General features: G+C 63.9%; 1 protein-coding gene across 1 annotated transcript; it reads left to right on the top strand.

Annotated features, from left to right (window-relative positions):
- The first annotated feature begins 2,761 nt into the window (after positions 1–2,761).
- Positions 2,762–11,834, top strand: CA4 (carbonic anhydrase 4). Its single transcript, XM_036450830.2, has 8 exons — positions 2,762–2,894; positions 8,033–8,083; positions 8,806–8,961; positions 9,533–9,678; positions 9,794–9,874; positions 10,142–10,205; positions 10,384–10,550; positions 11,367–11,834. The coding sequence occupies exons 1-8, from the start codon at positions 2,837–2,839 to the stop codon at positions 11,559–11,561; spliced, it is 918 nt and encodes a 305-aa protein (XP_036306723.1). The 5' UTR covers positions 2,762–2,836; the 3' UTR covers positions 11,562–11,834.
- Positions 11,835–12,414: the final 580 nt, after the last annotated feature.

Raw genomic sequence — 12,414 nt, 5'->3', positions numbered from 1 at the left:
AGGAAGAACCCTGATGCCACGGCCCCTCTCCTGGGCTCGGCCTCCTGTCCCTGGCCACCTGATGCTACATCCACACCTGCCTGGGGTCAGGTAGAGGGACCTCCCCTTAGAGGTCATGGTCACGTGTACTAATGTGTCCCACCTGGCTTCAGCTCACATGTGAGAGGTATGGTTTTCATTTTACAGATGATGGGCACGGAGGCCCTGCTGACATCACAGAGCAAGTGGAGGGGACCAGACGTGACCCCAGGGTTGGCTGACGCCAAGCCCTTTGGCCTCCCCGGTGCCTCCCTTCTGTTCCTGGAAGGGCCGTGTATGTGCACATCCCCAGAGGGTGGGAACTATGATTCAACGCCGCGTCCGTCCATGGTGGGGTCAGGCCAGTGTGACACCCAGGCGGGTTGTGAAAGTCTGGGATGGGCAGGGGCAGGCTCACAGCAAGCCCAATAACTGTTTATTGGTGGGGGTCAGAAGGGCAGAGATTACCATCCCCACCTTAGAGATGAGGAAGTTACAAAAAGAGAGGAGTAGGGAAGTTGTCCAAGGTGACCCCTGAGTCAGAGGAAGAGTTGGCGTCAGCCAACCCTGGGGTCACTGGACGATGCTCTGCCCAGTCCGGGTAGTGATGCCCATCCGTTACCTCCTCCCCAGCCCAAGCATTTTATTTATGCTTAGAGAAAGGGGAGAGGAGGGAGGAAGGAGAAAAGGAGGAAGGGAAGAAGAGATGGAGAGAGAGAGAGACGGAGAGGGAGAGGGAGAGGAAGAGGGAAAAGGAGAAGGAGAGGGAGAAAGTGAGATAAACATCGATCAGCTGCCTTCAGTACATTCCCCAACCAGGGATCAAACCTGCAACCTTCTGGTGCACCGGATGACACTCAAACCAACGGAGCCACACCAGCCGGGCTCTCCTTACCCATCTTGCTGGCCCCAAAACACAACAACAGGGGGAGCACTGACCTGAGAAGAGCATAATTACCTAGGGAGCAGCTCCCCCTCCCACCCTCCTCTCCCCTGGGGGCCCCCAACGCAATGGATTTTGGGAAGTGAATCCAAGAGTCGCTGATCAATAGCCCCTCAACCCCACAAATGTTTCCAAGTCTTCGTCCTGCCAGGTGGGGCCGGCCTGGGGTCACGGGGAGGTAGACCTCATTCCCAGGAACAGGCTTCTCCGGCCCCACCTCTTGCCCGGCCCCAGTCCTGAGAGATTTATAGTCCCGAGAACAGAAATCCACTTCCCCAGAGAAGGCCCTGGAGAACCCCTCCCCATGGTCACCGGCCCAGGCTGGTGACTCAAGTCTGAAGCTGTGAGGACAATAGGCCCTGAGCCCCATGGCGGCCTCTGTGAGATCAAAGCTGCTCCTGGGGCTGAGTGATCCTGGGCCAGGAGGGGGTAGGGGGTTGGGGAGCTCTATCCAAGGAGGAAGCCTTTTACCCAGGTAATTCTTGGAGGAGCGGGGGGAATCCCTTCTCAGAGGTCCCCAGCCTAAGTTCAAAGGCTGGTGGGGGCTGAGTAGTTGGCAACAGGAGGGGAAGGGCTTAGATCAGAAAACGGGGGCTTCCTGTTGATGGATGCTCCCCCCCCCTCCACTGCCTGGCTCCCCATCCCTCTTCCTCATCTGAGTCTGAGATCCCCAAACCGCCACGGAAGCCCGCACCCAGGCGCAGAGAAAGGGAGAGGAGAGCACCGCCCAGAGGGACACACAGCTCAGCACCCGCCCCCGACCAGAGGCAGCTGCCCCTCCAGGCCCCCACCCCGGCCTGTCACCCCCAATGCTGGGCCGCCTTAACGGAACCCTTCTTTCCCCAGACTCGTCGGAAGATGCTAGCACATGCGAGAACGAGGGGCCCCTTCCCTCGACACCCTCTCTTTTCTCTCCATCGCACCGTCTCAGGGTGGAGGCTGGCCGCCCGGGACCGGGCCTCCCCCGAACCCCGCAGGGGTCGCGCTCACGGGGCCCCTTGGCCATTCTGCGCCCCCCACCCTCCCGCTCTGAGCGTGGCACGGACACTCACGGAGATGCAGGGGCGTCTTCACTCTGTGTTGAAAGAGGGGTCTTTGGTGTGCTTGGAAGTGAAGTTCTCAGGGAGCAGCCTGGGAGGAGAGAGAAAACGAAAAGGGACCGAGAGTCAGTGGCCGCTGCCGGGGAGAGACGCGCATCCCTCAACTCCGTCTTCCCGCCCAGCAACCTCCACCGCCCGCCCCAACCCTGGGCCCCCCGAGGCCCCCTATGCACCCCGAGGCCTCCTATGCACCCGGAGGCCCCCTATGCACCCCGAGATCCTCCAGGCACCCCGAGGCCCCCTATGCACCCCGAGGCCCCCTATGCACCCCGAGACCCCCTATACGCTCCTAGACCCTCCAGGCACCCCCTTGGCCCCCACGGCCCCCGCGGGCTTCTCCAGAGGCCAGAGCGCGGCTCAGGGCCCCGCCAAACTGGTCCAGGTCCGGACTCCGGGCACCTTGTGTGGCTCAAGCACCTGGCGATGCTGCTCCGGGTTCCAAACCAGCGCCGGTGTGGAACGGGGGCGGGGGGCGGGGGGCGCCTCTGAGAGGAGAGGACGCGGAGTCGGCCGGGCCTCTTTCCTAGAGCAGGGTGGGGGTGAGGGTGGGGGTGGGGGGTGAGGGTGGGGGTGGGGGTTGGGGTGGAGGGGGTGGCGGCTCAGGACAAGGGGAGGGAGGCCCCGCCAGGGGGAGGAGCCGCCACCCGCGCCCGGTGGACCGGGCCCCCTCCCGCCGCGGCTCCGCTATAAAGCCCGGGCCTCATGGCCGCGGCACCCACGGCGGCCTCCTCTGCGCGACCCCCGGCTCGGCGGCGGCGTCTGTGCTGCGCGCAGGATGCGGCTGCTGCTGGCGCTCCTGGCCCTCGCCGCCTCCCGGGCCCCGGCCCGCGCAGGTGAACGCCGGGCCCGGCCCTGCCCCTCGGGTGGCCCCGCGCCCCCGCCCGGGCTGCGCCCGCGGCTCCGCTGCGCCGGCTGCGCGTCCGGCCGGCGGCGCGTGCGCAGGGAGCGGGGGAGCGGGGCTGCGGGCGGCGGGCGCGAGCGGGCTCGTGGGCGCACACCCCGGCCACGCGCCGTGCGGGGAGCGTGTGCCCGCTGTGCCCGCTGTGCGCGGTGTGCCCGCTGTGCCCGGTGTGTCCGCTGTGCGCGGTGTGCCCGCGTGTGCGCGGTGTGCCCGCTGTGCCCGGTGTGTCCGCTGTGCGCGGTGTGTCCGCTGTGCCCGCGTGTGCGCGGTGTGCCCGCTGTGCGCGGTGTGCCCGCGTGTGCCCGCTGTGTCCGGGCTGTGCGCAGTGTGCCCGGTGTGTCTGCTGTGCCCGCTGTGCCCGCTGTGCGCGGTGTGCCCGCTGTGCGCGGTGTGCCCGCTGTGCCCGGTGTGTCCGCTGTGCGCGGTGTGCCCGCTGTGCCCGGTGTGTCCGCTGTGCCCGGTGTGCCCGGTGTGCGCGGTGTGTCCGCTGTGCCCGGTGTGCCCGCGTGTGCGCGGTGTGTCCGCTGTGTCCGCTGTGCACGGTGTGTCCGCTGTGCTCGGTGTACGCGGTGTGCCCGGTGTGCCCCCGTGTGCGCGGTGTGTCCGCTGTGCCCACTGTGCCCGGTGTGCGCGGCGGCCCCGGGTGCGGGGAGCTGGCGAGCCTGGGGAAGGATGCGCTCCCGCCGCCTGGCGCGCGCCTCGCCTCCCGCCCTTTCTCTGGCGGTTCCTGGTCCCCCCGTTTGTGGCTGTGCGCCCCGCGGGGCTGGGGGCTGGGGTGGGCGGTGGGGAGGTTGACCCTTTCTCTCCGCCCGGAGCTACGGCAGCACATTGGGTGTGGCGGGTCCTGGGCCTCCCGCTCCGCTCCCTCCCCTGCGCTCCTGGTCCCCGGGGCCGCGTGGGGAGCCTGGCCGGGGACATCCGGAGACCCGAGGCGCCCGGTAGAGCCGGTCTGTCCGGCCAGGGTGATTTTCGTTTAAAGATTAATGGTGAGGCCAAGCTCTTAATTATTCTCCTAGGTGGGAGGTGGCAGGAGAAATGTGTTAATATTTGATAAGGAACTGAAGGCTCTTCCAGCGGCTGCGCGCGGGACCCGGAGGCACGGTTTCTACCACCTCCCGGGGGCACCTCCTTCCTGAAGTCCCACCTGCCGGTTCCCAGCTCAGTTCCCCTAAACCGTGTTCTTGGCGCCCATCCCACCAAACCTCTGCTCAAGAGACCAAACCTCTCTCCAAAGCCGGATGCACCCCCCCCCCCCTTGGAGCATGGCGTGGGGGCGAGGGAACCTCGGCTGCAGGGAGAGGGGGTGCGGGTGCGGGTGCGGGACAGACTTGGCCGCTGGGGGAGGAGGGCCGGGATGCAGGGCATCTTGCAGCCACTCTCAGGAGGGGAGGAAAGAGGGGAGGAGGGGGAAAGACAGGGAAGGGGTTCCGAGCTGGACTCCCCACGATGCGCCCCTGGGGCCTGTGAATTACTTTGAGCTGAAGGCAATCGAAAAACTTTTACACCCCTTTCTGGAAGAATTTACATCGGGGACCTTTGCCAATCCTGAGCTGTACCCGGAATTGGCTCTTGATGACTTATCTATAAGGCAGGGCGGGCTCCTCATGGCCGCACATCTGCTCTTCCTATTGTTTGTGAAGCCCCAAGGCGCCTCGCCTCACCCCTAGCCCAGAATGCCATATGGACTTCATTTTCCCTTTCTGGGAACCGCTCAGGCATGTGGGGGCTCCCACCCGGACGGACGACATTAAACGTGGTCATGCTCGCTCATGAATCTGCCGCCTGTCTGCTTGGCGATCGGGCTGCCGGGAGACCCCGGGAGCCAGAGGACTGTGTTCCTCGCTTCCTTCCACCGCAGGGCGGGAACATGGCTATTTATAGAGCCGGACCTTTGAAACCTGCCTAAGCAGATGGGCTCGTTTAGAGAGCGCAAGGTTTTGCAATTAATTCGGATGTTTTGTGGCCGTGTGGCCTTGGGTAAGTCACTCTCCGCTCTCTCACTGGCAAAGCAGGAGAGTGGTTAACTTCACGGGTGGTGTGCAGGGTCCCCGTGGGTGGGTGTGCCCGCTTAGGGTGGTGCAGGATGGCTATGATGGCTCTACCGCTGCCCCGCGCCAGCCAACGGGGGCCTGATCTCCACTGCCCCCTCACTCAGCCTGTGCTCCTGCGGCCGCCTGGCCCTGCCTCCCTGCAGCCACTTCCTCCCCTGGGGACCCTGAGGCTGGGGAAGGGCTGGCTGCCCACTGAAGGCCCCAGAGCACCTGCTGCCATGAGGAGGGGAGAGCATAGGGGCCCCTGCAGCCCCAGCCTCCAGGCCAGGGCCAGGGCTTGCTGAGACTTTGCCCCAGGACATATTCGGGTTTCGCTGAGCTGGTTTTCAGGATCCCTTCCTCCCCCCCAGAGTGGGAGGGTGGGGTGACCAAGGTCCAGCAGAGGGAGATTCCTCAGCCATCCCGAAAGAAGGGGGGCCGGGGGTGGGAAGGTCAAGGGTGGGGACGTTGGCTGGGAGATTGATGATGGCGGTTCGGTCTCTGGCTCTGTTTCTGCTCAGGGCTGGTAGGCTAGTGGAACCTGGAGCGTGGAGCCAAGACGGAGGTGTGGGCAGCCCCACTCCTCCCCGGGCCCTCTTGGAGGGGGGCTGAGACAGAGCGGGGAGGAGGGCCCCAGCCTTCTGGTGAACGAACACAGGAGCCTGAGCTGGTGTGTGTGACCTGCCGCCTCTTGCCTAAAAGCCAGCTGTCTACCCTCGGCCCACAGGCAGACCTGACCCCTGGCCCTGGCCCCATCAACATTGTGTTTTCCTGCCTCCTGCCTCCTGAAGAGGGTAGTTACAAGAGCATTCATCCAAGCAGGTCAAAAGTTTCTATGATTAAGACAGTGGATCAGAGGTTACCATCACAAACACAGGAGCCCGAGCTGGCAGGAAGGAGCAAATTCCTAAGAAACGCTTAGCCTGAACCAAACGGGCCCCAGGGAGGTCTGGAGGGGTCCCACCCTTCACCGCCAGCTCCTGGGGCTCTGACTTAAGTAAGGTTTCCCTTGGAGTGGCTTTCCCGCCCAGTCCCACTTGACCTTGGAGGCCCCGGCTGCCTCTGGGACCTCTGAGAGGGGAAGACGGGGGGGGGGGGGGGGGGGGGGGGGGGGGGAGACTGTAACCAGGAGCTCCTCAGCGGCCCAGGTGACCTCCCACTCATCGCCTCCTGGGACACGCACTCCAGCCCGAGGAAGAGTGTGGGGCTCAGAAGTCCGGAGCTCTCCCGCTGAGAGAGATTAAGCCAGAGGCAGAGGCAGAGGCAGCCAGGGGACCGCTCAGGCCTCAGAGCTCCTGCCGCCCACAGGGGGGTTTCCAGATGCAGCAACTCCCAGGGGCAGCAGAGCCCTGTCCAGGGGAAGACACTCAGGGACTGTCCGTCCGTCAGGGAAAGCGGCCGTCCCAGCAGGGCAGGGGAAGCATCTGGTCCAGAGCTGGGGGCCTTGATGGCCCAAGGTGGCTCTGAGGGTCCCAGAGCAAGAGGGTGTCCAGCTTTCTGTGTGCTCACTCCTGGCTCCAACTCTTCCTCCCCTCCCCAGCGAGATCCTGCCCTCCTCATAGCCCCCTCCCGCTCCTCCTCATGGCTCCCTCCCCTCCTCATGACTCCCTCCCCACTCTGACCCCATCCCAGGGACCCCAGAGAAGGTGGGTGTGGATGGGGGGGGGGCAGTCCAGGCAAGATCCGGGGGGGGGGGGGGGGGGATTTGCTCAGAGGTCTGAGCTCAGGCTGAGTGAGAAGCATTGCTTTTCTTAGAAATTTCCTCATCCCTGAATTCTTTCCAGCCTGGCTTTTGCCATCTGTGCACGTACAAGAGGCCGGAGGGAGGGAGGAAGGGAAGGGAAGGGCTCAGCAGGGACGTGACTGAGTTCCAGGCTACCCTCAACACTCCCGCCGCCTCACTGAGTCCTCCCCACAGCCCAGCGAGGGGGGCGGGGTTGTCCCACGTTACAGATGATAAAACTGAGGCTCAGAGAGAGTAAGTGACTTGCTCCTAAACTCACAGCTCCTCAGCCAGAATTTCAGCTCCAGCTCCGGATCAAATGCTTTGTCTACCTGCTGGTCCAGCCTTTAAAAAAATAAAGTAAAATAAATTAAAAAATATATATATATATGGATAGACTTTAAATAGAGCAGGTTCAGGGTTACAGAAAAGTTGAGCAGAAAGCAGAGGGCTCCCGTGTGCTCCCTCTGCCCCTGCACAGTCTCCCCCGTGCTCATGCATGTGTGTGGCATGTTTGTGGTGCAGCCTGCACAGTCTCCCCCGTGCTCATGCATGTGTGTAGGCATGTTTGTGGTGCAGTCTGCACAGTCTCCCCTGTGCTCATGCATGTGTGTGGCATGTTTGTGGTGCAGCCTTTTTGCAGAGATGCTGGTTCTGCCAGCCTGAGGCAGAGCCGGGGTGAGGACCTGAGTCTGCCTGGCCCCCAAACTCACGAGTGTGGGGTGGTGGGTCAGGGGCAAAGGCTTGGCTGTCTTCCTTGCTGTGGGGCTGTGAAAGTTTAGCCAAGAATGGGTCTTATTCACCAGAGGGAGGGGCCAGCTAATCTCCTGGAGGCATCACCCCCCTGGCCACCTCTGGGAAGGCAGCCAGCACCTGGCTGTGCCAGCCTAATCCCTCTCCTCCCCTCTCCCCTCCCGCCCAGGTTTGGGCTGGAGGAGGGGGCGGGGAGGCTGGTGAGCAGCCATGGGAGAGTGTGCAGGCCAGAGCCCTGGGGCCTCAGAGCCCGGCCTGCCCAAGGAAGGAGAACCCAGTACCGGCAGATGAGTCACAGTTCTTGCCCCATCCCCACCCACAGCTTCTTCCTAAGTGTCCTCACCCGGACCCGAGGGGGGCCCTGACTCCAGGGAGATTAGCAGCCTCTGACCCTCTGTGTGCATGCACGTACACAGACACACACACACACACACACACACACACACACACACACGTGTGGCTTGTGTGCACACAGTTCACGGGTGCCCCTAGGGTGTACGTGTGCACCGGTACACGGACGGACACGCGTGCGCAGGCCTCACCTCCTGCCTCTCTCTGCCCCAGAGTCACACTGGTGCTACGCGATTCAAGCCAAGGACTCCACGGACTGCCTGGGTAAGTCCGTGGCCCTGGAGGCTTCAGGTTGCCTTGGAGACACAGGATGGTGGGAAGGACGAAGGATCATGGTGCCCCGCCAGCCACATACCAGCTCTGAACACAGGCACACACGCCTGCCTGCGAGTATACACGCCTGAGCCCGGGGGCCCTTTCCTGGCAACCCATCGCTCCCCTCCGGAGGGTTTGGCTCTTTCGAGGAACAAAGGGAGACCTGCACTTTCTCCTCAAACACTGACCGCTTTCCAGCGCAGCTTTGGTCCTGCCTCTGCTGCCACAGGCCAATCATATTGTTAGCCGAGTGCATTGGTCAAATGGGCTATGTGATGCACTGAAGCTGAAAATGAAGTCCCTGGAAGGAGATGCAGGGGGTGCCAGGCTGCGAGGTCCCCAGGGTTAAGGAACCAGGCTCCTCCCTGGGTCACACCCCGCCTCCAGCCCTTCCAGGGGCCCCTCCACACCTGCCCAGAGCCCTCCCCTTCCCCTTTGAACTCCATCACCCAGTTATCGCCACATTTCTCCCCGCACAGCCCAGCTGTTCCCTCCCCAGAGCTCACAGCCACCTCCTGGCCCCCCTGTCCCACCCTGTCCCACATCCCTGCCAGGCCCAGGGCCTTGCCACTCATGAGCTGGGTGCTTGCTTGGGCCTGACCTCCATGGGGCAGAGGAGGCCACAGCCGGGGGCCAGGCACCCCGACCCCACCTGCCTCCTCTCTGCTCAGGGCCGGACCGCTGGGGCGGACAGTGCCAGCAGGACCGCCAGTCCCCCATCAACATCGCCACCCCCCGGGCATGGGTGAACGACAGCCTGGGGCCCTTCTCCTTCTCCGGCTACGACAAGAGGGAGAAGTGGAGCATCCAAAACAACGGGCACTCCGGTGGGTCCCGGGGGCAGGATGGGCACCGGGCCAGGGGCCCTGAGTTCCCTGAGGACAGGAGGGGTGCACAGGCCCAGCTCCACTTTGCTGAGGAGAAGCTGGGAGCTCTGGATAGGGGAGGGGCAGGACCGGCTTGGGAAAGAAGTATTTGCAAACCGTCATCAGATCAGGCTAGGACAGGAGGGGGGGGCGTGTAGGAATGGAGGAATGCCGTGTGCAGAGATGAGGATGTGGAGCAGCCTGGGAACCGCGTGAGGAGGGGCCGGCAGGTCCCCGAGGGCTGAGGAGGTGGCCATTCCCCTGAGGACGCCAGGACACCATGGAGGGGGGGGGGGCGTTGGAGCCAGGGAGGGACCCAGGGAGTTTCCTGTTTGGGGCAGTGGGAGGTGTGCAGAGGGAGAGGCAGGTGGGGGGGCCAGGGAACGGTCTAGGGCTGGGCCGCCCATCCTGTCCCCTCCCTCCGGGCCAGGCCTGAAGCTCACAGAGGGTGGGACCCGGAGTTGAGGTCTTGCTTGGGCGGAGCTGGGAAGGAGCTGGCGGTGGGTACAGGACCGCCCTCCTGTGCCCTCAGTGATGGTGTCGCTGGGGAGCGGGGTCTCGATTGCCGGAGGCGGCCTGGCCTCCCCGTACAGGGCCAAGCAGCTGCACCTGCACTGGTCCCGGGAGCCGGATGCCGGCTCCGAGCACAGCCTGGACGGGGAACGCTTCGCCATGGAGGTGAGAGGCCCTCCTGGGTGGGGCCTGGCTGGGCTCTGAGGAGCCTGCCTCAGAGGGGAAGGGGGCCCAGCCCCCCCCCCCCATTTCTCTCTCCTTCTCTCTCACCGCCCGCCAGATGCACATTGTACATGAGAAAGAGAAGAAAGAGGCCCAGGACGCCAAAGACGAGATCGCAGTGCTGGCCTTCCTGGTGGAGGTGGGCCCCGACCCCCGGGGTCTGAGGGGCTGCTTCTTAGGATCAGAGACCGGGGATTCGAGCAAGACAGGAGGGGCCTGGGGAGGCCCCTTGTTTCTCATGACTTGTACACCCTCCGGGGGGCAGTGCGGGGAGCTCAGAGCCTCTCAGAGTCTCAGGTTCAGAAGCTGCCTGCCCTCCGGACCCCAGACCAGGAGAACACATTGGGGTCACCACCACCAGCTCCCCACAAGCCCCTCTCTAGCTCTCCCCCTCCCCATGTTCCAGGCTGGATCCAAGAACGAGAACTTCCAGCCGCTGGTGGAGGCCCTGTCTGCTATCCCCAGACCCAGTGAGTCAGGAGGTCCAGGAGGGGGCCTGGGAGTGATGGGAGGGGGGGACCGGTTCCTCCAAAGGGGGGCCAGGCTCTCGGAGGGAGGTGTGTGAGGGGGTGAGGGGGATCAGGGGCCCGAGAACCCCCTCTTGCCCTCCACGGACAGTCCCTTTCTCCCCCCCACTCCCCCCCGCAGTGATGAGCACCCCAATGAAGGAGAGCGTCAGCCTGTTTGACCTGCTCCCGGAGCAGGAGAAACTGAGGCACTACTTCCGCTACCTGGGCTCGCTCACCACGCCGGGCTGCGACGAGAAGGTCGTCTGGACTGTGTTTGCGGAGCCCATTCAGCTCCACAGGGACCAGGTATACAGGGCCCGGCTGAGGGTGCCGCTTCCACTGCCCCGCTCCCCAAAACCACTGCCCTCGATCCCCCCAGAGGTCCCCCGGGCTGGGGAGGGGCACCCAGGCAGCTGAGGGCCTGCTGGATGAATCCCTGCTGGAGACAGACCGGAAAGGTCCCAGCCGGCCTGTCTCTGGGTTCAGGGCTGGAGGGGAGAGGGGTGTCAGAAAGACTTCCAGGCTGCACGCCGGAAAGGAGGTGGGAGTCGGCCAGCTGAGGGCAGGGGACTTGGGTCTTGGGGGCCGGCCAGGAGCAGCTGAGAGCGGGCTGGCGTAGCCACAGCGGGGAAACAGGCCGTTCCTTCCACAAACGGCCATCAGTCCCTGTGGCACACTGGCCTGTGGGGATGCAGCGGAGAGTCCGTCCCCGCCCTCCTGGCGTTCTGTTCCCGGACAGTGAGAGGTTCTCACAGAGCGGTCCCTGGGCCCGCGGCAGCTACATCACCTGGGAACTCGCTGGACATGCACATTCTCAGGCCTCACTCCTGACGGAGTCAGAAAGTCCGGGGTGCGGCCTGGCAGTCTGGGGCCCGGCAAGCCCTCAGGTGGCATGCATGCGAGTCCCGGGGCCACTGTTCTGTGGTAACAGCGACAATAGTTGTAATCCTGGGCCCTCCACGCTGCCCACGGGGCCGAGGGCAGCTAACGGGAACGGAGGCCACCAGGGCCCAGCGCCTCACACCTCGTGCTTGTCGTCCACGTGGGGACGGAGAGGGAGGGCTCAGAGAGGCCCCGGGAGGGGCCCGGGGAATCCAGCCCCCCTGTCCCTGTCCCTGGCAGATCCTTGCGTTCTCTGAGAAGCTGTACTACGACAACGAGCAGAAGCAGAAGATGACAGACAACGTCAGGCCCCTGCAGCGCCGGGGGCAGCGCCCCGTGTTCAGGTCCCAGGCCCCCGGCCAGCTGCTGCCCCTGCCGCTGCCCGCGCTGCTGGCCCCCACGCTCACCTGCCTGGTGGCTGGCTTCCTCCGATGATGGCTCGCCTCTGGACACTTGACCTCCGCCCTCTGCCCTCTGCCCTCAGAGGGCGTGGGCCCCCTTCCTCTGCTCCCCAGGTCGGACCTGGATGACGATTGGAAGAAATACAGATATATTTTTAGAGAAGCCTTTCTCGGGTCTGTTTTGAGTTCCCACAACTACCCCTGCCCGGTTCCCCTCAGCTACCCCCGGTGCCTGGGGAGGGAGGGGCCGTGAGGCCTGGGGATGTCCTCGGAGCAGGGGCCCGGGGGTGTGAACTCCCTGTCTGAGGGGTGCGAAGGCACCTCGGAGCCCACGGAGGCCCCCGCCCGCGCCCTCTCCCCTGTGCCAGGGCCGGAGAGCGCGGGCTGTGTGTGGCTGCAGCCTGGGCGAGGTGGGCGACAAGAGCTCATTTATCTTCTTTTCTTTCTTTTTTTTTTTTTTTTAAATAAATCTTTATTGTTCATATTATTACAAATGTTCCTCATTTTTTCCCCCCCAAGAGCTCATTTATTTTCTGAAATACTTCTTGAGTGTCTATGCCTGCCCTCCTGGAGTTCCCACCAATAAAACAGACACGTTGTTCAAGGTCTCAGAGGCCGTGCGTGCTGTGGAGAGAGCCGGTCAGGAAGGTGGGCGGGAGGGCCTCATGGGGAGGGACATCCGGAGGACTTGACAGAGGCCCGGGAGGAGGCCATATGGAGCCGGAGGAGGAGGAGGAGGAGGAGGAAGAGGAGGAGGAGGAGGAGGAGGAGGAGGAGGAGGAGGAGGAGGAGGAGGAGGAGGAGGAGGAGGATGGAGAAAAGAGACAAAGAGATTGGGGGTGGGCGCTCAAAGTAAGGGCCCTTGAAGTAGGATATTTCAGGGATGC

This window comes from Pipistrellus kuhlii, unplaced genomic scaffold (assembly GCF_014108245.1).
Source record: "Pipistrellus kuhlii isolate mPipKuh1 unplaced genomic scaffold, mPipKuh1.p scaffold_m20_p_22, whole genome shotgun sequence".
In the NCBI taxonomy this organism is placed as follows: Eukaryota; Metazoa; Chordata; class Mammalia; order Chiroptera; family Vespertilionidae; genus Pipistrellus; species Pipistrellus kuhlii.
This window is presented reverse-complemented; position numbering and strand designations above follow the sequence as displayed.

Coding starts and splice junctions, on each gene's coding strand:
- CA4 (XM_036450830.2), top strand. CDS start 2,837: ATGCGGCTGCTGCTGGCGCTCCTGGCCCTCGCCGCCTCCCGGGCCCCG. Junction 2,895..8,032: donor CCGGGCCCCGGCCCGCGCAG/GTGAACGCCGGG, acceptor TCTCTGCCCCAG/AGTCACACTGGTGCTACGCG. Junction 9,679..9,793: donor GGGAACGCTTCGCCATGGAG/GTGAGAGGCCCT, acceptor ACCGCCCGCCAG/ATGCACATTGTACATGAGAA.